Raw genomic sequence first — 27,802 nt, 5'->3', positions numbered from 1 at the left:
AACAAAGACCACCACCCTGTAAACAAATATTGAACTGCAGTTAATAATATAAATGCTGAAATGTTTAGTGATGAATTATGTTGATGTTTGAAATTTTCTTCTAAATGCATAAAAAATAAGGATGGATCAATGGTAGGAAGAAGAATGGCTGAATTGATAAGTATGTGATAAAATATGGTGAACTGTTAGGTGTAGAATCTAGGTGGTGACTATTCAGATGTTCAGAGCATAACTCTACTGACATTCCTGAGTATTTGAAAATTTTTATATTTATAAATGTTGAGGAAAAAATTAGGTATAGGGCTTTGGAAGATGTCTTGTGCGAGTCAGAGGTCCCTGAAGATTAAACTTTATTACTAATACTTTCACAGTGAATCCGCCTCTGCATGTGGGTCTACCAGAACATGTATAACCTATAAGGGAGAATTTATGCTGTAGCCCCTATAGCTACAGAGAACATAAGATTTCAAAGATGAAAATAGTAGTATCCTATGATTAGCTCAAGAAAAGCCTCATTTTCAGTGTTCATTCTGTCCTTGTTGATTCTTCTCTCTTTTTTAACTTAAAAACATCAAGAATAAATAAAAGATAAAAAGGAATAGAAATGAACCACAATTTTATTCCCCAGAGATGATTACCAGATTATAAGCTCCAATTTATTTTGCCTTTTTTTTAAATTTTAATTTTATGGAATTATAGTTGTGTTAGTTTCAGGCGTACAGCAGAGTGATTCACTTACACATATAAATATATTCCTCCTTTTTGAGATTCTTTTCTCATAAAGGCTACCACAGAATATTGAATAGAGTTCCCTGTGCTATTGAGTAGGTCCTTGTTGGTTATCTGTCTTCTATATAGAAGTGTATGTTCATCCCAAGCTCCCAATTGACCCCTCTCCCTGCCCCCGTCTATTGTCTCCTCAGTGATTGGAACAATACCCAGCACATTCGCTGTTGAATGATTTGGGAGGAGTTCAGGCGGAAAGAAAAGCAGGGACAAGTAGAGGTCACCTTACCAAGAGCAAAGGTGTAAAAAAATTCAGAACAAACAGGTCACATCCAGGAGACACGGGTTTCTGAGAACTCTTAGGCTAATAATATTTTGTTTGGCCTGTACAACATAAAAATAATTTTTAATGAAGTGCCAATCTTTAAAAAGATGGACAATTTACCAAAAATGTGACAAAGTGGATGTCTCTGGAAACACTGGAGTCCGTTCTTATCTGATAAAAATAGCCTGGAGCTGAGCAGAGGCTGCCCTTTCTTCACAAAGCTCAGCTGTTCCCTGAAGTCTCTCCTTCAGGCTCAACTCACTTTTTAGGCTCCCACTAGACCTCATAGGTATTAGAGTTTGCAGTCTCTGGTGGGAGCACTCTGGGACCGGATACTGGAGATCAGGTTGGCGTCAGAGATAAAAGACCTTGGGGATCCAAAGGGGGATTCTGTACTTAGTTCAGTGGGAAAGAGGAAGGCTCGGTATTTGCCCAGGTGTTTACTGCTGTGTCACAGTTCACCCCGGAACTTAGTGGCTTAAGACCAGAGTCATTTATTTAGCTCATGTTTTTGTAAATGGGCTGTCTGGGCTGCTTCTGCTGTGTGGTTCTTCTGGTCTCAACTGGATTCACCCCTGTGACAGCTGCTGGCCTGGCTGGTCTAGTATGACCTCGGCTGGGCCAGGCTGTCTTGGCTCCGTGTGGTCTCTCCTTCTCTAGCATGCTTGCCCAGCTTGCTCCCGGTGGTGGAGGGCTCCAAGAGATGGGGTGGAAGTTTGTAAGGCCTCGTGAAGCCTGGCCTTGGAACTAAAACACCATCTCTTCGACATTCTATTGGCCAAAGCCAGTTACAACACCAACCTAGGTTCAAGTGGTGGGGATGTAGATTCTACTTCTTTTTTTTTTAAAAATGTTGTTTATTTTTTTATTTTTAGTTGTGATGAGTCCTCACTGCTGTGCAGGCCTTTTCCCTAGTTGCAACGATTGGGGGCTTCTCTTCGTTGCAGTGAGAGGGTTTCTCCTTGCAGTGGCTTCTCTTGTTGCAAAGCACGGCCTCTAGGGTGCGTGGGCTTTAGCAGTTGGGCTCAGTAGTTGTCGCTCCCAGGCTCTAGAGAACAGGCTCAATAGTTGTGGTGCACAGGCTTAGATGCTCTGCGGCATGTGGGATCTTCCCAGGCTAGGGATCAAACCCATGTCTCCTGCATTGGCAGGTGGATTCTTTACCACTGAGCCACCAGGGAAGCCCTAGATTTGACTTCTTGATGGAAGGGGCTGCTAAGTCACAATGCCAAGAGGTTTGGATCCAGAGAGAGAGACACATTTTTGTAAAACTATCAGAGTTATTATCAAAGGTGTAGTTTTGACAGTATCACTGGGAGTGGGATGAATTACTGGAGTTGTTTTCTATTTGTTACAGAGAAGTGCTGCCTCCCTGTATCCATAAATAAATCCATGCTGAAGGGTTTGAGAGAAAAAAATGCCCAACTCCTGTTCTTCCAGCTCCTTGTTCAGGGACACAGTTTCAGTTTCAATACTTGGTTTAACAAAAGGGAGACAGTCTCTTTAAGATTTCTGTGAACGAATGAACAGAAAGTTAGACAAGCTCAGGAACTGACAGTCACGTTAGAAACAAAGACATTTCCACAGTGTAGAAACTGCACTCCCCTTGGTCTGGCTGGAGTCTAAAACACCATCAGCATTCATGCCTTTGGAATGTGATGTTCCCTCTCACTTGGACAATTTTTGTTAGTTTATTTTTATTTTATTTTTGTAATTTTACTTGGACAACTTTTAAAATACAACTAGCCTGTGGGAGACGTAAGCTCACATCTTAGTGTGAATTAGTCTCAGGTATTAGATTCTCTAATACCAGGAGGACCTGGGTTTAAGGGAGCCTGGAAAGAGGAGGAAGAAGACAAAGGAGAATTTGAAGGAGAGGAAGGTACTGTAGAAAATACTGTCAGCTTCTCATCCACCCTGAAGGATTATTCTTTAGAAAGCACCATTGAGTCTGCTCTTCTGTGCTGTGAGGGCAAAGAGAAAGTTTCAGGTAGAAGCTAGGCCAAGGTTTTGATTTTGTTAGGGAAATTAAAATGGAAGTAGTCTTGTTCAGGCTTCAGAAGCAGGAAAGCAGGCCACAGACTGACTTCTGACCCTGCCTGGACTACATGCCTGCTTGCAAACACACCAATTGTTACCAGGAAGCCAAGCCGCACTTTAGATCAGAGAGGGAATGGGTCTTGGATTTCCTTGAGCCCTTGGAGGCCTGGCCTGCTCCCTGGGGTTCCAGAAAATCTTGTGACTCACGAGGTGAAACAAACAGCATTGTAAAAGTTAAAGAAAAACCATCACTGCATTTTTGCTTGCAGACTGATGCTCATATCTGTTGGCAGCCTGGGATTATAAGCAGGAGCTCCCCAAACTGCAATTTGAAGTCTCACCCGTGGGTTAGACACACTGTTGGGGACATCTTCCCAACTGGGACTCCAGACTGCTGTTAACGAGGGACTTCCCAGCACTTTTGAAGTCTGGAGGTTGCTTGGCTCAATTTGGTGATGTGTGTGCTGTTACTTTTCTCTGTTGTTTTTCTCTTATTTTAATGACTATAGATTGAAATGAAGTCAATCAATCCTCTATTAAATATTAAAATTGTTTATTGTGTGTGTAACAAATGGTTTCTTTTGTTAATGAATCTTTTGAACTTAAAAGAAAAGTAAAACTTTCGGCAAAACAGAATTTCATTCCAAAAGGTAGGGATGGGGGCAAAGGAAGGGGAGGGATGAACTACCCTGTCTAACTTGACTGTTAGAGTGATTCCCAATGGACCACCAATGAGAAGGCCTTGAAGGACAGTCTTCGTGCCAGAGATTTCTGTAAATAGTGGCGCTGTCCTTGGTGGGGACTGCCCCCAAAACCTGGACACCTATCTTTTTAGTTCTCTCTCTCAAGGCATTCAATCTTTATTTATTAATACACTTCACCCCCAGGTCTCTAACTCAGGATATTCTCACTTGTGTGTCTCAGGATACATGCACAAGAATGTTTAAGGGTGAGGTTCTTAAAAGGACGGTTTTTATCCATAGATAGAGGAAGGGGTAAGTAAGGTGCCTAGTTATCTAAGTGATCTACTATACAGCAGTGAAAAAGAATGAGTTGAAACCATCACATTGGCATGGATGAATTTCAAAATCATTTCTTCATACTAACTGATCAACTGAAGAAAGTTGTGGTAGAATATAGCATGATACCACTTACAAAAAGTCCTTATACATTTGTGCTAAGTCACTTCAGTCATGTCTGACTCTTTGTGACCCTGTGGACTGTAGCCCACCAGGCTCCTCTGTGCATGGTTTTCCAGGCAAGCATACCGGAGTGGGTTGCCACTTCCTCCTCCAGGGGATCTTCCCAACCCAGGGATCAAACCTGCATCTCCTGGGGCTCCCGCATTGCAGCAGATTTTTTACCGCTGAGCCACAGGAAAGCCCATAATTTAGTGTACCTTGGTTATAAAATGATAGACAAACTTTTACCAGGAAGTCAGGATAGTGGCTCCTCCTGGAGGAGGGGAGAGGAATGTGAAGGCAAGGGACAAGGAGGTGGTTTCTGAGTTAGCGGTCATGTTCAAGTCTTTAACCAGGAGTGGATTTGTGATATTCTTTTTCTTCGACTTAAAAAAAATGCACATATATATTTAATCATTGCTGTACTATGATACATATCACAATAAAGATAAGAAAAACATGATTTTGTATCTTTGAACGCTGTAGCAACTTCAGAGGAAACACTTCCCCAGTATCTAGATATATTGCATGTGAATCAAGTTCTCTTGTATCTGGAGCTTCGTGGAAAGCGTGAGAGATCTGGATCTAGAGTAGGGGAGGGAGACATTCCCATCGAGGGAGATGGTGTAGGGAAACTACGGAGAAGCAGCTGATAACATGGTGAAATAAAAGTCTGAGTAAAGGAATTTGCCCCAGGGAGTTGATAAAAGAAAAGAAAAGGAAGAAAGGGAGAGAAAGAGTATCAGTTCACTCAGTCTTGTCTGACTCTTTGCAACCCCGTGGACTGCAGCACACCAGGCTTCCCTGTCCATCACCATCTCCCCGGAGCTTACTCAAACTCATGTCCATCGAGTCGGTGATGTCATCCAACCATCTCATCCCCCGTCGTCCCCTTCTCCTGCTTTCAATCTTTCTCAGCATCAGGATCTTTTCCAATGAGTCAGTTCTTCGCATCAGGTGGCCAAAGAATTGGAGCTTCAGCATCAGCCCCTCCAATAAATATTCAGGGCTGATTTCCTTTAGGATGGACTGGTTGGATCTCCTTGCTGTCCAAGTGACTCTCAAGAGTCTTCTCCAACACCACAGTTCAAAAGCATCAATTCTTTGGCACTCAGCTTTCTTTCTGTCCCAACTCTCACATCTGTACCTGATTACTGGAAAAACCACAGCTTTGACTTTTGTCAGCAAAGTAATGTCTCTGCTTTTTAATACGCAGTCTAGATTTGTCATACTTTTTCTTCCAAGGAGCAAGAAGTGTCTTTTAATATCATGGCTGCAGTCACCATCTGCAGTGATTTTGGAGCCCCCAAAAATAAAGTCAACCACTGTTTCCCCATCTATTTGCCATGAAGTGATGGGACCAGATGCCATATCCTAGTTTTCTGAATGCTGAGTTTTAAGCCAGTTTTTTCACTCTCCTCTTTACCTTTCAATAAGAGGCTTTTTAGTTCCTTTTCACTTTCTGCCATAAGGGTTGTGTCATCTGCGTATCTGAGGTTATCGATATTTCTCCCGGCAATCTTGATTCCAGTTTGTGTTTCATCCAGTCTGGCATTTCACATGATGTATTCTGCATATAAGTTAAATAAGCAGGGTGACAATATACAGCCTTGACGTACTCCTTTCTTGATTTGGAACCAGTTTGTTGTTCCATGTCCAGTTCTAACTTCTTGACCTGAATACAGATTTCTCAGGAGGTAGGTAAGGTGGTCTGGTATTCCCATCTCTTTCAGAATTTTCCACAGTTTGTTGTGATCCACACAGTCAAAGGCTTTAGCATAGTCAATAAAGCAGAAGTAGATGTTTTTCTGTAACTCTCTTGCTTTTTCGATGATCCAGCGGATGTTGGCAATTTGATCTCTGGTTCCTCTGCCTTTTCTAAAACCAGCTTGAACATCTGGAAGTTCACGGTTCACATACTGTTGAAGCCTGGCTTGAAGAATTCTGAGCATTACTTTGCCAGCGTGTGAGATGAGTGCAAGTGTGCAGTAGTTTGATCATTCTTTGGCATTGCCTTTCTTTGGGATTGGAATGAAAACTGACCTTTTCCAGTCCTGTGGACACTGCTGAGTTTTCCAAATTTGCTGGCATACTGAGTGCAGCACTTTCACAGCATCGTCTTTCAGGATTTGAAATAGCTCAACTGGATTCCATTACCTCCACTAGCTTTGTTTGTAGTGATGCTTCCTAAGGCTCACTTGACTTCACATTCCAGGATGTCTGGCTCTAGGTGAGTGATCACACCATCGTGATTATCCGGGTCATGAAGATCTTTTTTGTACAGTTCTTCTGTGTATTCTTGCCACCTCTTCTCAATATCTTCTGCTTCTGTTAGGTCTATACCACTTCTGTCCTTTATTGTGCTCATCTTTGCATGAAATGTTCCCTTGGTATCTCTAACTTTCTTGAAGAGATCTCTAGTCTTTCCCATTCTATTGTTTTCCTCTATTTCTTTGCATTGTTCACTGAGGATGGCTTTCTTATCTCCCCTCACTATTCTTTGGAACTCTGCATTCAAATGGGTATATCTTTCCTTTTCTCCTTTGCCTTTTGCTTCTCTTCTTTTCTCAGCTATTTGTATGGCCTCCTCAGATAACCATTTTGCCTTTTTGCATTTCTTTTTCTTGGGGATGGTCTGAATCACTGCCTCCTGTACAATGTCATGAACCTTCATCCATAGTTCTTCAGGCACTCTGTCTATCATATCTAATCCCTTGAATCTATTTCTCACTTCCACTGTATAACTGTAAGGTATTTGGTTTACGTCGTACCTGTATGGTCTAGTGGTTTTCCCTACTTTCCTCAATTTAAGTCTGAATTTTGCAATAAGTAGTTTATGATCTGAGCTACAGTCAGCTCCTGGTCTTGTTTTTGCTGACTGTATAGAGCTTCTCCATCTTTGGCTGCAAAGAATATAATCAATCCGATTTTGGTATTGACCATCTGATGATGTCCATGTGTAGAGTCTTCCCTTGTGTAGTTGGAAGAGGGTGTTTGCTATGATCAGTGTGTTCTCTTGGCAAAACTCTATTAGCCTTTGCCCTGCTTCATTCTGTACTCCAAGGCCAAATTTGCCTGTTACTCCAGGTGTTTCTTGATTTCCAACTGTTGCATTCCAGTCCCCTATGATGAAAAGGACATCTTTTTTGGGTGTTAGTTCTAGAAGGTCTTGTAGGTCTTCACAGAACCGTTCAACTTCAGCTTCTTCAGCATTACGGGTTGGGGAAAGTCTTGGCATTCTGTGGTATTGAATGGTTTGCCTCGGAAATGAACAGAGATCATTATAACTCAGCGAAACTAAGCCATGCCATGTGGAGCCACCCAAGACGGTCGGGTCATGGTGGACAGGTCTGACAGAATGTGGTTCACTGGAGAAGGGAATGGCAAAGCACTTCAGTATTCTTGCCTTGAGAACCCCATGAACTGTATGAAGAGGCAAAAAGATAGGACACTGAAAGATGAACTCCCCAGGTCGGTAGGTGCCCAATATGTTACTGGAGATCAGTGGAGAAATAACTCCAAAAAGAAGGAAGAGATGGAGCCAAAGCAAAAATAACACTCAGTTGTAGACATGATTGGTGATGGAAGTAAAAGTCCTATGCTGTAAAGAACAATGTGGCATAGGTGTTGTGGCCAGCACAGTGGGTAGGGCTCAAAAGTGGCTGACGCAGAGTTTGGGAAAAAGAAATTAGAGACAGAACTAAAGTTTTAAAGATGGCGCTGGGAGACTCAAGACCTCTTGGGCCAGGAGCCCTGTTCCTTGGAGCCACATCACTTTTATTGAGTGTCTTGGCAAGCAGAAAGGATCTGTTGTGCTATGATGAAGTCAGCCTCCTGTGTCCCCGGTCACATCTCCCATTTTATTGATTACTTTAAACATTTTATTGATCTCTGTTATTTTCTTGTACAAGGGCTATCACCTAGCTGGAGGTCACAGACCCACATATGCCTTGGGAAAACATCTTAGTGTGTGCACAAGCCGCGTTCTGAACTTGCGCTGACCCGGCGTTCCAAGGTCCGCACTATGTTTTTCCTTAGCTTAGCAGGGCATGACAGCCCCAACTGATCAACCCAATGTACTTTCATTTCTGTTATGCTGTATTGCTATATTTTGCTTTTATTCTTTTCCCATGGTGATTTTCTCATGGCTTAGCCAGAGCAACAGGTGGCTGATTATTAACCCCTGCACATAGGAACCTGGAATGTTAGGTCCATGAATCAAGGTAAATTGGAAGTGGTCAAACAGGAGATGGCAAGAGTGAACATCGACATTTTAGGAATCAGCAAACTAAAATGGCACTGATATGACGCTGAAAGATGAACTTCCCAGGTCAGTAGATGCCCAATATGCTACTCCTCTGAGCTACAGAAAGAGTATAGGCTGGAATAATCGGCCTTCCCAACCCACTTTAGACTAAACAATGCCATTCGGCCAGGGTTTCTGAACTCCAGTGCTACTGATAATCTGGGCCGGATAATCTTTGTTGTAGGGGTTGTCCTGTGAGTCCTAGGATGTTGAGTAGCTTCTGTCCACCAGATACCAGTGGACATGTCCATGCCACCCCACCTCCCCTGAGCTGTAACTGCCAAAAATGCCTTTAGACATTGTCAGTGTCCCCCGAAGGGCAAAACCACCCCTGGTCGTGATACACAAAGAAAATCTTTCACAAATGTTAAGTAACACATGTGGTCCATGCTCTTTAGACCAGAAAGAGCCCTACCTTTAACAGAGGGCCTCCTGGAGGGTTCATAGGCACGGCAATCATCAATGATCTCCTGCAACTGTGAAGGGCAATCTTCACCCACTGGCTCCCGGTGCCGGGACCCAGCCACCAGCTGGTAGATCTTCTTGGAATCACAACCTGGCGTGGAAATGATATGATGGGAGGCTTAAAGGTTGCTCTGGCACCCACACATCCCTCTGGATGCTGCCGGCTGGCATCAGAACTAGGGACTCTGAGAACTGGGGACACAGGAGCTTCCAGTGACCCCACTGACCAGTGCAGGCAGTGCCCACATTGAAGAAGAAAGCGTCCAGGACAGCACTGCTGTGTAACTCTAGTCTACCCTCTGAGTCAGCTTTCACACTGGTTACCTTCAAATGGGCTCTTCCCAGTGGCGATCTCCCAGAGAACAATTCCAAAGCTAAAAGAGAAGCAGGAAAATGAGCAGTGATAACAAGTTTCCTTTTTTTCCATGCCCCTGGAGCCATTTCCAGAAAACACAGAGAATTTTCTTTTCTTTTTTTTTTTTGCACTGTGTAGCTTGTAGGATCTCAGTCTCCCCAACCAGGGATTAAACCCAGGCCATGAAGTGGGAGTGCTGAATCCTGACCACTAGCCCACCAGGAACTCCCCACAGTGAACTTTCTCATTACCATCAATTACATTCCACAGATGCTCCTCCCTAACAGCATTTGACTGGGACTTTCTTGTCAGGTTCATCTGAGAATTGGCATGTGAACATGAACGTACCTGTATATTTCAGCTTTTATGTCGTATTTACTGTACACATTTTCCAACCTCTGGGGAGAGATGTACGCGGCAGAATTGACTCTCTCTGCTTCTTTTCCCCCAGTTTGTCGGCTGATGGAAGTCTGTGTTTTGCTCAACTCAAATCCTGCAAGCTAGAGAGAGAGGCGACTCAGAGGCAGAAGGAAATGGCATGATCTCGGGTGGGAAGCAGAGGGCAGGGACTGGTGCTACACGTGACCGTCAGGGGATGGTCTTTTTCCTTCGGGATGTTTCCAGTGAGGTCTCCTGGCCGTGTGGCTCCTCTCCTGGCTGCATCCCGGGGTTCAATCTATTATGGCGCATTGACTGAGAGAAACATAAAGAGGTTTCTTCTCTGTAAAAATCAGACAGTGAGGATTACTTGAAGTGATGGTTGTCAAGCACCTGTAAAACTTGGTATGTTTTTTAAAAATTAATTAATTGACTGATTTTTGACTGTGCGGGGTCTTTGTTGCCGCGTGTGGATTTTCTCTAGCTGCAAAGAATGGGGCTACTCTCTAGTTGCGGTGCTAAATCTCTAATAGCGGGGACTACTCTCCAGTTTCGGGCTTCTCACTGGGGTAGCTTCTCCTGTTGGGAGCACAGGATCCAGGCGCATGGGCTTCAGGAGTTGCAGCACGCGGGCTTCAGCAGTTGTGGCTCACCGCCGCATAAGACTTGGCATGCTGTAGTCATTCTAATACTACTACATTAGATATGTACAGGGCTTCCTCAGTTGATAACTCAACTCCACTGTGTTAGGATGGACAGGGGTGCCTGGAGCTACCAATGGCTCGTTTTCTCTTGGAGGCAGACAAAACAAAATCAAAGAAACAAAAAACCTCCAACACCACGGGGGATGCTCTCTGTCGTGTCTGACCCTACGAAGAAGACGCAGCACAAGTCATGGGAGAGTGTGTTCTTGCTCCGTGTACATCTGTCACCAGCACCATTTGTGTGCAGAGGGCTGTCTGTGCCAAATGCAGCCAGGGAGCCAAAGCTAGCGGCCAGAATTAGATGCTTATGTGGCTCCTCCCTCTTTTAGTCACAAGTTCAGGGAGCGCCGACATCCTCTGACATCTGGCTCCACACTAACCACCAGGGCTGAGGAGCTGAATAGCACGTGTTACAGTCACACGTGATGAGCACCAAGAGAGTGGCATAGACACCGTGCTTTGGGAACACTGACTTATATTACACCAATGGCGGGGAGATCCAACCAGTCCATCCTAAAGGAAATCAGTCCGGAATAGTCATTGGAGGGACTGATGCTGAAGCTGAAGCTCCAATACTTTGGCCACCTGATGAGAAGGGCTGACTCACTGGAAAAGACCCTGATGCTGGGAAAGATTGAAGGCAGGAGGAAATGACAGAGGATGAGATGGTTGGATGGCATCGCTGACTCAATGGACATGAGTTTGAGCAAGCTCCAGGAGTTGCTGATAGACAGGGAAGCCTGGCGTGCTGCAGTCCTTGGGGTCACAAAGAGTTGGATATGACTGAGTGACTGAACTAAATTGAATTGAGCGGTGGGGAAAGACATCTGAAGGGCAGAAAAGACCTGTCTCTTGATATTCAGAGAAAGCTATCTACAGATGACAAAGAGTATATTTTTTTAGCATTTGGAAACTGTGGACATGGGGTTAACAAAACCCTTTCCCTCATCCACAGGACAATCTGAATGTCAGTGAACTTTTTAGTTCTATTCCCCTGGGAACCTGTCAAAAACAGACTGCTACTTATGCTCCTAAGTAATATATATTGCTGCTGATTAATAAATGACCAGTGATTAGTAAGTCATTTATGGACAGGAGGTTGGAGCGATGGGGACTATGAAGAGCTATAGGGATGTTGGGTTATGTGGTGATGCATACCTGGCATGCCCCTTGTGGGGATGCTGGAAGGCATGTCTATGGAGTTGTCATAAAAAAGAATATCGAGGACTTCCCTGGTGGCCCAGTGGATCAGAATCCACAGTGGATAAGAAGGCATGGGACACAAGTTTGATGCTTGGTCCAGGAAGATCCCATGTGCTACAGAGCAACTAAGCCCGTGAGCCACAACTACTGAAGCCCATGTACCCTAGAGCCCGCAGGCGGCAACTCCTGCAGCTCAAGTGCCTAGGGCCTGTTCTCCACAACATGGAAGCCTCTGCAACGAGAAGCCCTCGCTCGCTGCAACTAGAGAAAGCTCTTGCAAAACAACGAAGACCCAGCACAGCCATAAATAAATAAAAAACGCAGTGATACCACACACACACAAACTCCTCCAGTTTAAAAAAAAAGAATATTGACTCCTGTGAGTCATGAGGCTTCTAAGCTTCTCCTGCACCTGCGGAGAGGAGCCTCTTTCTGTCGCACTTGGGGTGAGGGCGAGGAGATTATCTCCTGGAGGATTGCAGGGGGCTCCCATTGGATGGAAGGATTTGATGCCGCCTGGGTGGCATGCTGTTTCCTGCACGATACCCTTCTGATTGCCTCCAGGTGCCACGTGCGGGCCACGGCCAGTCTGTGAGTCTGGATGCCTCCTTGGACCTAAGACGATGCCCTCATGGGTGTTGCAGGGACACCGAAGCGGTGTCCAGGCATCTAAGAGGCGACGGCTCTTAGCCCGCCCCTGCTGGGTGGACGGGGCGGGGAGACAAGCATCAGAAGGGCAGGGAGGATTGAGTCTGTCCAGTGGGGGCGTGGGGGGCGCTGTCCAGGCATAGGACCCGCCCCTGCTGGGTGGACAGTGGGGGAGACGAGCATCAGAAGGGCAGGGAGGATTGAGTCTGTCCAGCGGGGGCGTGGGGGGTGCTGTTCAGGCATAGGACCCGCCCCTGCTGGGTGGACAGTGGGGGAGACGAGCATCAGAAGGGCAGGGAGGATTGAGTCTGTCCAGTCGGGGTGTGGGGGGCGCTGTCCAGGCATAGGACCCGCCCCTGCTGGGTGGACAGTGGGGGAGACGAGCATCGGAAGGGCAGGGAGGATTGAGTCTGTCCAGTCGGGGCGTGGGGGGCGCTGTCCAGGCATAGGACCCGCCCCTGCTGGGTGGACAGTGGGGGAGACGAGCATCAGAAGGGCAGGGAGGATTGAGTCTGTCCAGTCGGGGCGTGGGGGCCGCTGTCCAGGCATAGGAAGCACAGAGCTCAGTTCCACGGCGAAGGCAGAGAAACCAGCAGGCACAGGCTTTCAGGGAAACACGCACGCCTCTCCCAGCACCAACAGTCACAAGGGTCAACTCAGAGGGTGCCCGCAAGGCCACGCTCACCTTCACGCTGTAGTCTTTAGTCACCAGGAAGCTCGTGCTGCTGATGTTCCTGTGGAGTTCTGAGGGTGTTTCCGAATGGTGCAGCCTGACGTGACCAAAGGCAGGGTATGTTAGTGACCTTTGCACAGACTTTCTTTCTTTAAAAAAAAAAAGTTTATTTATTTCATTTTTGGCTGCGCAGGGTCTCTGTTGCTGTGTGGGCTTTTCTCTAGTGGCGGAGAGTGGAGGCCACCCTCTAGTCACAGTGCTCCTCTCTAGTTTTGGGCTTCTCATTGCAGTGGCTTCTCTCGTTGCAAAGCGTGGTCTCCAGACACATGCGGGCTTCAGTAGTTGCAGCATGTGAACTCAGTAGTGGCGGCTCCCGGGCTCTAGAGCAGAGGCTCGGTAGTTGTGGCCCATGGGCTCAGTAGCTCCGCAGCATGTGGAATCTTCCTGGACCAGGGGTCAAACCCGTATCGCCTGCATTGGCAGATGGATTCTCTACCACTGAGCCACCAGGGAAGCCCCTGCACAGGCTTTCTCGAAAGGCATGACAGTCACCACCAGGATAATGAGGTTGGTCAGTACCAAGCCTTCCTCTTGGGTAGGTATCCATGGGTTAGTGGGAAAACCAGGATGCAGAGGTGAGATCTGACAGCTGTGTGCTGCACGCTTCTGTGGGGCTCTGCCTGGGAAGTGCTGAGCGGAGCAAAGGGCTGAGGCAAGGCTGGATGGTTGGGCCATATCTAGGACCCTTCTGCTTGAAACAGAATGGAAAGCTGGGGTTTCCACCAACTCAGTAAGTGGTGGGGACTTCCCAAGTGGCACTAGTGGTAAAGAAACTGCCTAAGTTCTTCGGACGAACGGAGCTCCTGCCTCCCATTTTGGACTTCTATTACAGAGTCAGCCTCAGGTTGGATTCTCCCAGAAGTAGATCATGAGCATGGGCTGTACAAGTGACTGATTAGGAAGGTATTTCCAGCAATTAAGCTCTCATGCCACAACTACTGAAGCCTGAGCTCTGCAACGAGAGAAACCACCGCAGTGAGCAGCCTGGGCTTCACAACTGGAGAATGGCCCCCGCGCTCCACAGCTGGAGAAAGCCTGTGCAGCGACGAAGGCCCAGAGCAGCTAAAGATAAATCAGTGAGTGAAACTTTAAAAGAGAAGATAGTCCCAGGAAACCAGTGAGGGAGGTGTGGAAGCAGGGCAGAAAGGAGGAGAAATCAAGCAAGGGCGTGACTTCAGGTGAAGTTCCAGGCTCAGCCTAATCCCATGGGCACCTCTGGAGAATGACTACCCCTCAGGGTTTGTTCTGCATGAAGCAAAGGAGCTGGACTTTTGTACCCACACCGGGTGTTGAGTGACTACGGGTTGGGATGAGGGAGGGGAGGAGAGAAACAGGGGCAGGGGTTGTAAAGTTCCTGGGCGTTTTCAGCTCTCAGGGCCTAGGCGTGCAAGCATCCGTAGATGTTCCTCTACAGATGGCGGTGATGAGCTGTTAGCAGCAAAGTGTGCTGAGTGGTGGGTAAGAGTGCAGATCAGGTAAGAAGGATCGGCGGTCCTCTGGATAGGCAATGACAGTGTCCCCTACAGTCCGAAATTCCTTCTCACAAAACCCACTAGTGTACAAAGTTGAGAAGGAATAAACTGTATGATTTCCAAGAAACAGCTAAGGAAGTATTCTCCAAAGTATGGGATAAGTGGTATGCAAGGTGATATAGTAAGAAAGGTATTCTTCTTTTAATTCCAATCTTTCTGGTTATGTCAAGAGGAAAGTCTCAGTTTGGTGCTGGATGTCTTTGACACTTCTCTAAATCTGCTAACATCTCCTCTGCGAAAAGATAATGCTGGTCTGAATTGCAGATCTTTTGCTAGGCAGAGACATTTAACCAGAATTTAATGACATTGTTTTGGTTTTATTTGTGGTCACCTATTTGTGCTAAGTGATTCTGGTCTCTAATTTATGGTAGTAATAGAAAATGTCCCCTGTTTTTTCCTAACTTATTTAGGTGTTTTTTTTTTTTTTACAAAGTGAGCTAATTGAAAGGAAAATATTAAATAAATAATCTTGGCATTACTGTGAATATGGTAATAACTACATATGTGGTCTGTTAGTGACTAACTTTTGGGGGGCCTTGGGCTAAAGGAACCATAGATTATATGCTAGAGTAGGTAGAGTTGGTGGATAAAATATAGAACATCCAGATGATTTTGAATTTTGAAAAATCAATACTTTTAAAAAAAGAAAGTACTAAAAATGTACAGGGTTTATATGGAATTCTGTATATCTGAAATTTCAGTGAAAGTATATCTGGTGTCATATTTGGAACATACTTACATTGTACTAAAATTGTTTATTGCTTATCTGAAATTCAAGTTTAACTGGACCTCTTGTATTTTTATTTGCTAAATTTGGTGATTTGCTCAAGGAGGCTTCCAGCCTCTTCTCTGCTTGTCTCTGGGTCAAGCGGAAAGGGAGGCAGACTCACCCTCTCCCCCTGGGCGGCCTCTGCCCACGCTGGTACCTGTACAAGCCTCTGGCTGCCCCCAGGGTCAGGATGACGCGCTCGGCCAGGCTGAGGTCCTCTTCCCGGTCTAGCAGCTCCCTCAGGGTCCCGAGGTCACAGCACTCCATGACGATGGATAACTGAGGGGGCGTCACTGACGGAGAAGAGCCGATCGCTGAAGATCCATCCTGCTCAGAGGCCCTGCTCTCTGCAGCCCGCGCCACCCTCTCTCTAAGAGACAGGCGCAGCTCTGCTGTGCTTTTCCGTCCCCGTCTCACATGGTTTGACTCCTTGAATGAGTCCAGTACCCACGGGATCCCATATCTCTTCTCTGTGGCATATGGCATGTCAGAACTCTACATTTCCCCTGGTTATTTGAGTAACTGACTCCCCGACTCAACACTACAACCCAAGAGGGCAGGGTCGGCTGTGTCCAGACAGTGCTCACGGGAAGTTGAATGAATATGTTGAGTAGGGGAGCTCAGACAGGAAGCTGAGGCCTCAGGGCAGGGCCATGAGACGTGTAAGAACTGACGCACAGAGTCAGTCAGTCACCTTGCTGTCACCCGGGAGGATAAATGCTACTAGAAGTTTTCCTTTAGCCTGGGATTCTGTGCTCCAAAGTCAGGTCACCTGAGCCTGTGCGGAAACTTCCAGAGGGGCTAAGAAGGGAGCTGCTCTGTGCCGTCTGTAGGCAAAAGCAGCAAAACAGAACCAGCAGGAGAGGCCACACTGTGAGAGGAAATGCAGCCACATAAAAAGAAAATGAACCTGACAAATGAAGCTCTTGGTAAAGGGCAGGTTAATTTAGCTTTTAGATTCGCTCTACACTAATGATCAAGGTTAGATTCCTTATTTGGGTCAGTCAGCTTTGCAATGTTATATTGCAACAAAATACACTCATCACCCAGGTCAGCATGTGAACAAGCATCTCCTTGGTTCCCAGGGAATCAGCAGGAAGAGATGTCATTGCATTAGTGCAAACCAGCCCTCAGGCTGAAGCCACCTTCAGGCCTCTTCTCCTGAAAGAAGATGGGAACCTGCATCGTGGGATGCGAGAAAATGAATGTCAATAATAAAGCACCGTGCAGATGCCACCCTTTGAGCTACTGTAGTGAAACAACGCAGGAAAGCACAGAGACACGTGAGCATGCCCAGTCCTAGAGGCACCCTTACCTGCTTCATCAATGCAAATCCCAAACATGCGCAGGATGTTGGGGGAATCAAACTTCTTCATGGTTCTGATTTCATTATTGAAAGTATGCCTCACTATTCTATGAGAATAAAAAGGGAAAACAGGCTTTCAGGATGGGGAGATCCTTCAGAAAACTGTCAGTGTAGTGACCGTCTGTATGCACGGGGCTTGAGGGATCATCGGCCTTCCCTGGTGGCTCAGACAGTAAAGTGCCCGCCTGCAGTGCGGGAGACCCAGGTTTGATCCCTGGGTCGGGAAGATCCCCTGGAGAAGGAAATGGCAACCCGCTCCAGTATTCTTGCCTGGAGAATCCCATGGACTGCGGTACCTGGTAGGCTACAATCCATGGGGTCACAAAGAGTCGGGCACGACTGAGCGACTTCACTTTCACTTGAGGGATCATCAGCATCTCCCAGGGGTGAGGGTAAGACGTATACAACCTGTTCCAGAGTCACCTGGTAATTCTTAGTCAACTTAATATATGCATACCCTATAATCCATCAGTTCCTCTCCTAGCAATACAGCCCCAAGAAATTCCCATACAGGGCCACAAAGGGATACCTATGGCAGCATTATTTTTGATGGGCAAAAGTTAGAAGCAGGTTGTGTTCCATCACTGGAAAAAGAGGCAAAATGTGGATTTCCACCATGGATAGCAGTCAGAAGGAAAGGACTACAAGCACAGTACAAGTTTCAAGACACTGAGTGAGAAGGGTAAGAATAGCAGGCAGCAGACATGTCACACTACAGTGAACATTTAAAATGCACACATAAAAAAAAAACCACACACATATAACAACAGCAAACATTTTGCAGGAACACATACAAACAAAATAATTTATCGTCTGTGAAAGGGATGGGAAAGCAAGAAACAGGAATGAAAGGGAATCTGCCTCTAAAAATATCTAAATACATGAATAAACAAGAGACATTTCTAGAATTGACTTTGGAAGACATACCTTCAAGTCTAGACTGTGTTCCTTAATAACAGAGAGCAAATATTTAACCCTCTGGGGTCTGAGCTCCCCCTATCAAAACATGGAGACAGTCTGCCCCTCTCCTTGAGGAGTTACAGACAGGAAGTAACTAGGGGACAGAACCATACAAAACAACTCACCCAATGCCTTGGGCCTGGGAGTTCTTGAATACTTTTATGGCCACTGGAGATTCGTGGTATTTTCCTTCATAAAGTGTGCTGGATTCATTTTCCTTTAGTAGGATCCAATCGGCTTCTGGAAGCTCCTCCTTCTTAATCTCCTTGATTTGATCTTGTGGGAACCCCTTCTTGGGTTTCTGTGAATCTGACCTTATCCCTAGGACAGAAGGTAATAAAGAGTCAATAGCTGAGGAGGGTGTGTCATGAGGGAAGAGGCATTTTAGTAACGCTTGAGGGGGAAACCCCGCCTAGTGAAACAAAGCTGGGTCTGCCTGGAGCTTCTGATTGCCTCCTCCCGGGAGAGAGGTCCCAGTGCCTCTGAGTGATCCATAGAGACACAGCCGATGGTAACAGGAATGTCTCACGTACTTCTCTCCCCTCTTCTTCGGATCTTGCCTTCTCCAGCCTACGCCCCATCTCAATCCATCTCTCTCATCTCCTCCTACTGCACAACAGCTTGGCGCCTGGGCGTTTGGCACCTTGTCTAGTGAGTTCAGTCCTAACAGGCAGATACACAGTTTAAGCTCAGTAACCCCACTGTTATGCGTCTTTCCTCTCCCTTACTCTGTGCCATGGCTGGGAACTCTCAGAAGGCAGTCTTTCTCTGTATCTTAGTTTCCTCTACACATAGGCTCTAGCATAAAGCAGAGACTCACAGATGAGTAGAATGGATAAGCATTTTTTATTTGATTTGAATTTCTTTTTTTTTTAATTTTTAAAAACTTTTAATTTCGTATTTGGGTGTAGCTGATTAACAAACAATGTGCTGACAGTTTCATGGGTACAGCAAAGGGACTCAGTCATACATATACACGTATCAGATTTTGAATTTCTTCTTGGAAATTTCAGCAAATGAGCTGAAGCTTTGATGCTATCTAGAGGAAGTCATCAGGGGACTTCCCTGGAAGTCCAGTGGTTATGATTCTGAGCTTCTATTGCAGAAGGCACGGGTTCAATTCCTGGTCAGGGAACTAAGATCCCACAAGCCACAAGGGAAAAAAAAAAAGAGAGAGAGAGAGAGAGGAAGTTGTCAGCACTTTGACAGGTGCTGGAAGATATCTTGCTGGTCAAGAAACCCTCTTCAAACACAACCCCATGCACAAAAGCCTGGGCCAGCCATGAACACATCCCCAAAACCTGTGGGCTGCTTGCAGCCATCCAGCCCAGAAAAAGGACCAGAGTGGGGTGGGGGGAGCCTGAAGTTCCTAACAAACTCAGGATTTCTAGTTTGGGGCAGCCAGAAGCAGCAGGGCACATGACAACTCACAGCTCCTCACGGCTTCGATGGTTTCCTTCATGTTGTCCAGTTGCCTCAATAAAGTTTTTACAGTTTCTTTCTCTGCAAGAAAAACAGCAGCAAACACTCAAAAACAAAAATGCTCAGTAAAAGCACAGAGATACCCTTTTCTCATCTCTCATGTTCGCTACAGTAGGAATGATTGCTGTTCACAAATATCTGGCTCTCCACTTCTACGCAGACAGGAAGTGCCCTGATGCATGACTGCATGCCTTGCTTTGGCCAAAAAATGAAGTGAAAGAACTTTTCAGGGAAGTCTGTGTCAACAAGAAAGTGCCACAATACTGAAACATCTGGGGGGATGACAGCTACGTGAGTGTCTCCTAGACTTTCTCTGAATAAGAAAAAGACATTTCCTTCTCTAAGACACTGAGGTTTTTTTTGAACCACGGTATAATCAAATCTATCCTGACTTATATATTCAGAAATATGTTAAAAATGTATCCTATACTAGATAGGGTGACCAACCATCCTAGTTTTCTCAGGACTGAGGAGCTCTGAGGATATGAGACCTTCAGTGCTCAAACCAGGAAAATCTCATCAGACAAACACATACATGGTTCGTAGCCATAATATTTCTATAACCTATGTGGAAGTTAATCTGGCAACCTGTATCAAAGTTTTAAAATGTCCATACTTTTTGATCTAGCAATTAGACTCAGTAACTCAACTTCAAGGAATTTTCCCTAAGGAGATCCTGAAATACATACAAAAAGACTCACTGTAGAACTATTAATAATAGTGGAAAACTGGACACAATTTAAATGTCCATCAATAGAGAGCTCCTTGAATATATCTGGTCCCTATAAACCAAGGAATACTAGACAACTCTATGGGTATTTATATGGAAGGATATTTAATGAGCTTATTTGATGAGAAAAACAAGGAGAACAGTGTACTTAATATGCTATTGATTGTACAACAACAAGAAAGAAAATATATACTTGATTCTCCAAAAGGCTATTCAAGAAACTGGTAAGAGAGCATGTGTCTGGGAATGGAACTTTGCTGTCAAGGGTGAGAGGCAGATTTCCACCTCCTGCGGGGTCCTTTTCGTGCCTTCTGAATTTCGTCCTATGTGAAAGTATTACCGAGTCAAAATGTTTTCACACAACTGCAGGAAGTATAGCCTTTCCTCCAAGTTGATGACACCGAGGTGCCTCCTTCTACCAGAAAGTGGACCAATGAACGCTAAAGATGAGGAAGGCCAGGGACCAGCCCTGCTCTTCGGCAGGATCAGCTGCTGCGATGCGTTCAACCTCATTTCAACCCAATTCCTGACTCCAGTTTTCCTCAGGGGTAGGTGTTTGGTTGAGGGAATTAAAAATGCCTCACTCTTCCTCATGAAAAAAACAAGCAAACAAAAAACCGTTTGCCTACAGGTCTCTGGTGGTAGGTGTTTGGTTGAGGGAATTAAAAATGCCTCACTCTTCCTCATCAAAAAAACAAGCAAACAAAAAACCGTTTGCCTACAGGTCTCTTCCGTACCCAATTTGTGATGCTGGAGAGTCTCCGGCGCACCTGACTGAGGAGGCACCATCTTCCACATCAAGGGGGAGAACGGTTATCCCTCTGAGTTCCAGTGCCCGGAAGGTTCATTGAAACTCTCCCCTTAACTCCTCTCCCTCCACCCACACCCCTAATAAGAGGGAGGGATCCGGAATTAACATCACCACGATCTGCAAAAGTGTAAAGTCATATCTGTGTCCATCGTTCCCTCTCCAGCCCAGCCCGTGTCTCATCCCCTTGGAGCCCTGCTCTCCGCCCAGTCCAGCCCGGGCCACTCTGACCCAAGCCCCTGCCATGTGAGCACAGCCTCGGACGTGGCCTCCTGACGGCACTCACACCTCCACTCTTGCCCCGGGTCTGCGGAGTCACTGGCCCCAAGCCTTCACTCCCATGTCATCGCATCACCCATCCACACGCTGGCTGTAGCCTCATGGCGGGCACCCCACTCCACTCAGAAGTCTGGAATTCTGAGTCTCGTTGACAGATACCTGCCAAAACCTCTTCAACCTTCCTGATTTTCCAGTAAACCAAAATGAGACTAATACACCTGCATGTGCATCCCCCCACCTGAAAAAAATCCTCACCACTCAGTCCTTGGAGAGCTTTCCTGTCCTCCTCTGCATCCTGTTGATCTTCTTGTTGCCAGGACGCTCCTGGGCTGAGGCCTGAAGTGTGCCTCCACTGATCCACCTGGAGCAGCAGAGAGAGCTCCTCCCAGACATCGCTCAGCCTCTGGTTCACCCCACCAAAGACTATGCTGTCATGCCCTGCTGTTAGAAACTTCTGCATGTTGGACTTATTGCTGAACTTGTCTATCCGCTCCTTAGCTTCCTCTAGGGCAGCCTGGAAACGGCTCAGCGCAGTGGTGATCTGGGAGGGCAGGTTCCTCTCTCCTTGGTCCTGGAGCATTTGCAGAGGCTGCAGCAGGCCCTGGACTCGGTCCCCTAGACGTCGGCACTGTTTCCGGCAGTATTTCATCTCCCCACACTGGTTGTAGATAAGCTGGCCTAAGGAGATGATCTGCTTCAACTGATCCATACCTGGAAGAAACTGATGGGATCTGTGTAAGTCCTGGGACCCTCTTTCATATTTACTACTGGGATAAGGGAACATCAAGGGTGTCTGTGATTTAAATGGCTGAAGAGGTCTTCCTATTGTTTTCATGTAAGGTAGAGACGGCTTGTGTCCACCAAAAGCTTCCAGTTTTAGCTGGGAAGTACTGGCTTTGCCAGGGGCTTCCCCAGTGGCTCAGCAATAAAGAATCTACCTGCAATGCAGGAGATGTGGCAGGAGCCATGGGTTCGATCCCTGGGTCGGGAAGATCCCCTGGAGGAGGAAATGGCAACCACTCCAGTATTCTTGCCTGGAAAATCCCATGGATGGAGGAGCCTGGCAGGCTGCAGTCCACAGGGTCACAAAGAATCCAATATGACTTAGTGAATAAACAACAAATTGGCTCAGCTAGGACTACATCTCCCAAACTTTCCTGAAGCTTGATGGGGCCATATGACTATTTCTCACCGAAGGGGTATGAGCAATAAAGTGTTACTAGGGGTTTGAGTCAGGTTTGTCTCCTCCACACACTGTCAGCTGGTAGTATAGGAGGATGTAGCCCTGAGTGTGGTGGAGCTCAGGAATGAAGAATCCTGGATCCCTGAAGCATCGCTTGGAGAGCTGCTCATAAACCTGGAATGAACATCATGGACTGCTAAGTGAGCAAGGAATAAACTGCTATTCCATTTGAATCATTACATTTTGGGGTCAGTTTGTTAAAGCAGGTCAGCCTATTCTAACAAGCATATCCTGCCAAAGTATAGGGGTGACCATAGGACAGTGGGTTGAAATGTTCAGATCTTATCTAAAGAAGGTAAGGATTACCTAGTAAAGTCAACAGCTGCTGCTCTTCAAGGATAAAGGGCCCAGTGGTAGAAGATCTTCTAGTTTTTAGAAAGCAGTTAGAAATCTGGATTTTTAATCTCTCAATTTAAAATCCTGCAACCAAGTCAAAAAATGTTTTAAAAACTATGCAGTCCAAGACTGTGTTGGTCAAATAAACTTTGTTTGCCAACTGAAGATTGCCTTTGAAGCCTCAGTTTACAACCTTGGCCACAGCCAGCTGAGGACATTCAGGACTGTAATAGAAGCCGGCTGTTAATCTCAAACTTTTCTTTCTGTCTCTTTCTTCAATGCTTGAGAATGCCTGCCTCCGTGGTCCGCACCTTCTTCCCTCTCTATTGTGTTTTTAGCACTCTGTAAATTTGCTTCACCCTCTCCACTGGCCAATGCATCAGGAAGACTTCTTGTTATAAGTGCTGGTCCCTCAGAGGCATTTGCATAAAGACTAAGAAATTTTCCAGGCTCAGAAGAGTTGCGGTAGACATTTGTGTTGCCTACACACTATCCATTTCTCTGCTTCCTAATGCGCTGTGTGTGTGCTCAGTTATGTCTACTCTCAGGCCCCATGGGCTGTAGCCCACTAGGCTGCTCTGTCCATGGGATTTTCCAGGCAAGAATGCTGGAGTGGGTTGCCATCTCCTACTCCAGGGGATCTTCCCAACACAGGGGTGGAACCTGCATCTCTTGCCTCTCCTGCGTTGACAGGCGGATTTCATACCACTAGTGCCACTTGGACTACCTTCATATTTTCTGTAACAATCTGTTCCTTCTTTAATCAGCAATCTGTTTGTGGGGCTCAGGCCCTATCCCTGGTTCTAAGGGTGAGGCTTGATGTCTCTAAGCCAGAGGTTCTAAACTAAAGGTGATTTTGCACCAGCACCACCACTGGAACTTTTGGCAATATCTGGAGACAGTTTTGGTTGCCACAACTGTGGAGTGGGTGTTCCTGACACCTAGCAGATAGAGGTCAGGATGCTACAGTGCATAGGACTGACCCTGCTCCCAACAAAGAACTATCCAGCCCCAAATGTCATTAGTGCAGGGGTTGAGAAACCTTGATCTAAGCCATCAGACAATTCCTCATAGCTTATCACAGTGATTGGTTCTAAACTAGGCATCTGGGCTACTTTGAGGGGAATGTTTGCTGGGGAACTTCCTGGCTCCTCTAAGACAGCCCAGGAAGCCAGCTTCTAACTCTCACTCTTTCTCGGAATATGAATAGAACTCTTGATTCTAAAGCTGTGGAATGAGGCTAACCTACAGATGGCAGAATGGAAAGAAAAGAACCCAAGTCCTTGATGACAACATTGAGCCACTGGTTCGAATTGATCCTGAGGTCTACCCCGTTACTCAATGACAGGCTTCAAGAACCAATAACTGTCTCTATTGCTTAAGCCAGTTTGAATCACATTTGCTGTACATGCAGCCAAAAGCAACTGGGTTCAGTAATGAAGGATGCTAACAGCGAGGACCACGCATCGCTATATTTACCTGGTACAGGCTAAGTGATTTGGAACCAGGAGGTCGAGGTGGTTATCTTCATTTTGTAGATGAAGATACTAAGTTAGGGACAAGGTTGCATTTAAATAAGTACAGGGCCACGGAAACAGTTTCCAACGCAGTTTTAAACAAAGTTAATCTCAACAGTTCAATGAAACAGGCAGGAGTAGTGGTACTAGTTAGGAGAAAGTAGTTGGCCTGGAACCAAATCTGGCTTAAAAACGCAGTAAAAAATTAGTAGAAGTGAAACCAAATAAGCAACTAATTGATACTTTTTGTTGTTATTGTCTTAGCATTACATTGATCTAGGAAGGGAAATAACAGGTGTTAGGGCATGCCTAAAAAAGATTCAAGGGGTCTCAGGCTACCCAGCTATTCCTAGTTGCTAAGCAGAGAGATTCAAGGCCATTTTTTTGGGACTCCTGGGGGCAGTGAACTTTATGCCTTTCTCTGGTCTACTGGAGACAGAAACAGATGTGAAAGTGTTGCTCAGGAAAACTTGAGGATTTCAGCTTCATAGTTCCACCCTCCAGTTCTTATTCAAAAAAGCCATATCTCAGCAATAACTAGTCAAAAAATAATGGGGAAAATACCCAACTCATCTTAAGTTAAGCAACAACTTAAAAGAATTCATTTCACAGGAAAAGTGATGACGTGGTATGAAGAAAACCACGGAAAACAAAGTCTCAAGAAATGGAGAGAACTATTATTTATTTTGGCTGGGGAGATTAAAAATTACAAACCTGGAAATCCTTTTCAAATATAAATCTAATTTAATCAGTTCCAGTAAAACTCTCAATGGTACATTCTGGTATTGAAACTAAATGATCCTCAAGGTTCATTTGAAAGAGGAAATTAGTAGGACTAGTCAGGATTCTTGCAATAAAATGGGACCCATCTATCAGATACTAAAATTATAATAACTAAAATTGTTTAGGGCTTATTGAGTATAGGATAAAGATATCAAAAGGATGAAAGGGAATATAAATACATATACACTTTTCTCAACAATGTGAATTTCTAGGAATTTGTGCTGTAAAGAAGGTCCTATGTGTATAGATAGATGGATGCTAAGGATGCGCACTGAGGTGCTAATTATAATATGTAAAACTGCTAACATCCCTAATAAGGTTATGTTCATAGGTTCCTTGCAGGAAAACAATGAGGGGTAAAAGTCACTAATTTTAAAAGTGAAAAATCTTAAAATGGTTAGTAACAATATAAATCCATGAAAAATTCTGATGCCATTTCCCCCTCTCCTCCAAAAACTGGCATCAAGCATCCTTTTCTGATGAGACTTTTAACACAGAGTTATTCCTTTTGTGCCTAAAACGGGCTCTGGAAAAGGAAGGGGGCATTAACCATCAAGACGCGGGATCAGCTCCCGGCATTTCCGCACTGACTGCCCGCGGCGGGGCTGCGCAGGGCAGTGGGCCGGCTTCCGGAGGCCCCTCCACGGCGACCCCCACGCGTCCCCTCCCCTACACCGTCCCCACGTGTCCACTCCCCTACACGGCGGGAGAGGGAGGCCGCACCCTCGGGGCCGAGGAAAAGAAACCAACCGGTCCTGAGTTCCGGGAAACGGGCCTGTGGCTCCCCTCTCCCCGCCCCGGATCCCGGCTGCGCCCTGCAGCCCGCGCGCCCCGGGCACGGCGCCCGCCGGGACGCCCGCCGGACTCACCCCGTCCTTCCCGGAGCCGTCCAGTCGGTCCGGGGCGCGGTTCCCGGAAGGCACCGCGGCTTCCCGGACTTTCAGCCCCCCGACACGAACTCTGCGGCTGGAGACCGGGGGAGGTGCCGGGTCGCGTGCCTTGTAGCCCGCCGGCCGGCAGGCCCGGAACAGACGCCAGCGGCGGGGGGCGGGCGTGCCCCTCGGAAGCCCGGCGGCCTTCTGCTCGGCGGGCCCCGTCAGCCTGTCGGGCGGGGAGTCTGACTCCCTGCTCGGAGCGGTCACGGGGAGCTGCAGCCGCCCCCAGGCTCAGGCGCCTTGGTTCCCTAGACCTCTTTCCAGGCGCTTCAGGCAGAAGGCCCTCGCTTCCTCCTGGTATTCTCCCCCCGCCCTGTCCACCTCTCCCCCACCTTACCAAAATTTCTCAGCAACTCTTTCGAGTGCCACGTCTTCTGCTTGGGGCTGGGGACTCAGAAGAGAATAAGGTCCCAGAAACTAGTACAGCGAGCACCCAGTATGGGAAAGATTAGGTGAGGAAAAAAAAACAAAAACAGAACTAGAGAGAAGATGCTCGTGTCTGCTTCTCGGTGCTTGAAAATATCGAGTGTGGGGGGAAAGAGCCAAGGAAGAGACACACAGGCGGGATGGCTGGGGAGAGGTGTGGGCGGGTGTGGGTGCGGCGGAAGCCAACTTCCTCCTCCAAGGTCGCCGCAGAGACTTCTGTTTCGGTGTGAGCCGCGGTTTCCGTCCATGGGATTCTCCAGGCAGGAATACTGGAGTGGGTTACCGTTTCCTTCTCCAGGGGATCTTTCTGACCCAGGGATCAAACCCGGGTCTCCCGCATTGGAGGCAGACGCTTTAACCTCTGAGCCGCCAGGGAAGCCCTTATTAAAGCTAGCTGGGTCCTTAGCTAGGAAGTCTGAGCAATGTCATTCATTAACTCATCAGACTGTTCCCTCCGAAAGGATAGAATTGGATTGTAAGAGAAGACTTTTTGCGTAGGGAAGACCTGGGTGGAGGATGTCTGGGGTGTTTGTTCATTTACATTCTCTTGCTATTGTTCTTCACCTACTGCATTGTCAGTTTTCTGCATTGTCAGGTTCCCTGGAAGTCTGCGGAAAAGAATCAGGTCCATGTGATTTACTGAAGAAAGCCTCTCAGGATCGAGGGTAGGAGGGGCAGTGGGGGAAAACTAGCTCCGCGAGGATAGCTGGTCTTGGTGGAGACTAGCTTCAGCCAGACTCCATGGAGAAGTCTGGAGGAAGCAGCTCTGGAGCGAAAGCAAGCTCTGCTCTGGATAGATCAGAAGTTAGGTCACAAGAAGTCTTAACAAATTGAAGAAGACTGAAATCATATCAAAAGATGACCATCCACCGTGGTCATCTTTTCTGACCAGAGTGGAATGAAACTAGAAATCAATAGCAGAAGGAAAACTGGAAAACTCATAAATATGTGGAAATTAAACAACTCTTGAACAACCATCCTGTCAAAAAAAGAAATCCAAAGAAATTCAGAAAGTACCTGGGAACACAAAACTTAGAGGATGCGACGAAAGCAGTACTAAGAGCATAGCAATATACATATAATATAAGTTCATAGCAATACATGCCTACATAAAATAGGAGAAAGGGCCTTCCCTGGTGGTCCAGTGGTGAGAACCTGCCTGCCATGCAGGAGACAACTTCAGTCCCTGGTCTGGAAGGATCTCACATGCCACGAGGCAACCAAGCCTGCACACAGCTACTGAGCCCTGGAGCCCAAGCTCTGCGAGCAGAGAAGCCACCGCCGAGGAAAGCCGAGACACCACAGTGAACAGCCCCGTTCACCGCGCTGGGCGTCCCTGGGGGCTCAGCTGGTAGAGAATCCGCCTGCAGTGCGGGAGACCCTGGTTCAGTCCCTGGGTCAGGAAGATCTGTTGGAGAAGGGCTAGGCTACCCACTCCAGTGTTCTGGCCTGGAGAATCCCAAGGACTGTCTAGTCCACGGGGTCACAGAGAGTCCAACACAACTAAGCAACTGTCCCTTTCACTTTCACTTTCTCACCACAACTAGAGAAAGCCCACACGCAGCAGGAAGA

General features: G+C 46.6%; 1 protein-coding gene across 5 annotated transcripts; it reads right to left on the bottom strand.

The window, feature by feature from the left end:
• Positions 1-1,113: 1,113 nt before the first annotated feature.
• MLKL (mixed lineage kinase domain like pseudokinase) lies at positions 1,114-26,588 on the bottom strand. 5 transcript variants are annotated; one of them, XM_043436692.1, is made up of 11 exons: positions 26,142-26,588; positions 21,246-21,701; positions 19,123-19,194; positions 17,817-18,012; positions 16,681-16,778; positions 15,523-15,679; positions 13,017-13,101; positions 9,747-9,898; positions 9,368-9,417; positions 8,994-9,134; positions 1,114-2,563 (listed from the first exon to the last, which is right to left on the bottom strand). In XM_043436692.1, the coding sequence occupies exons 2-11, from the start codon at positions 21,697-21,699 to the stop codon at positions 2,532-2,534; spliced, it is 1,437 nt and encodes a 478-aa protein (XP_043292627.1). In that variant the 5' UTR covers positions 21,700-21,701; positions 26,142-26,588; the 3' UTR covers positions 1,114-2,531. The 5 variants fall into 5 exon arrangements, with proteins under 5 accessions (XP_043292627.1, XP_043292625.1, XP_043292624.1 ...); XM_043436690.1 differs by having other exon boundaries at positions 21,246-21,711; positions 26,142-26,587; XM_043436689.1 differs by lacking the exon at positions 26,142-26,588 and adding an exon at positions 25,739-26,128 and having other exon boundaries at positions 21,246-21,711.
• Between the last annotated feature and the right edge of the window lie 1,214 nt (positions 26,589-27,802).

This window comes from Cervus canadensis, chromosome 18, assembly GCF_019320065.1.
Source record: "Cervus canadensis isolate Bull #8, Minnesota chromosome 18, ASM1932006v1, whole genome shotgun sequence".
Lineage (NCBI taxonomy): Eukaryota > Metazoa > Chordata > Mammalia > Artiodactyla > Cervidae > Cervus > Cervus canadensis.
This window is presented reverse-complemented; position numbering and strand designations above follow the sequence as displayed.

Bases quoted from the DNA above. Each gene is read 5' to 3' on its own strand.
- MLKL (XM_043436692.1), bottom strand. From the start codon at position 21,699: ATGGATCAGTTGAAGCAGATCATCTCCTTAGGCCAGCTTATCTACAAC. The intron at 19,195-21,245 runs GTGAGGATTTTT...TTTTTCTTGCAG, and splicing joins AGCTCTCCAAGGACTGAGTG to AGAAAGAAACTGTAAAAACT. The intron at 18,013-19,122 runs GTGAGTTGTCAT...CTTCTGTCCTAG, and splicing joins CATCGAAGCCGTGAGGAGCT to GGATAAGGTCAGATTCACAG.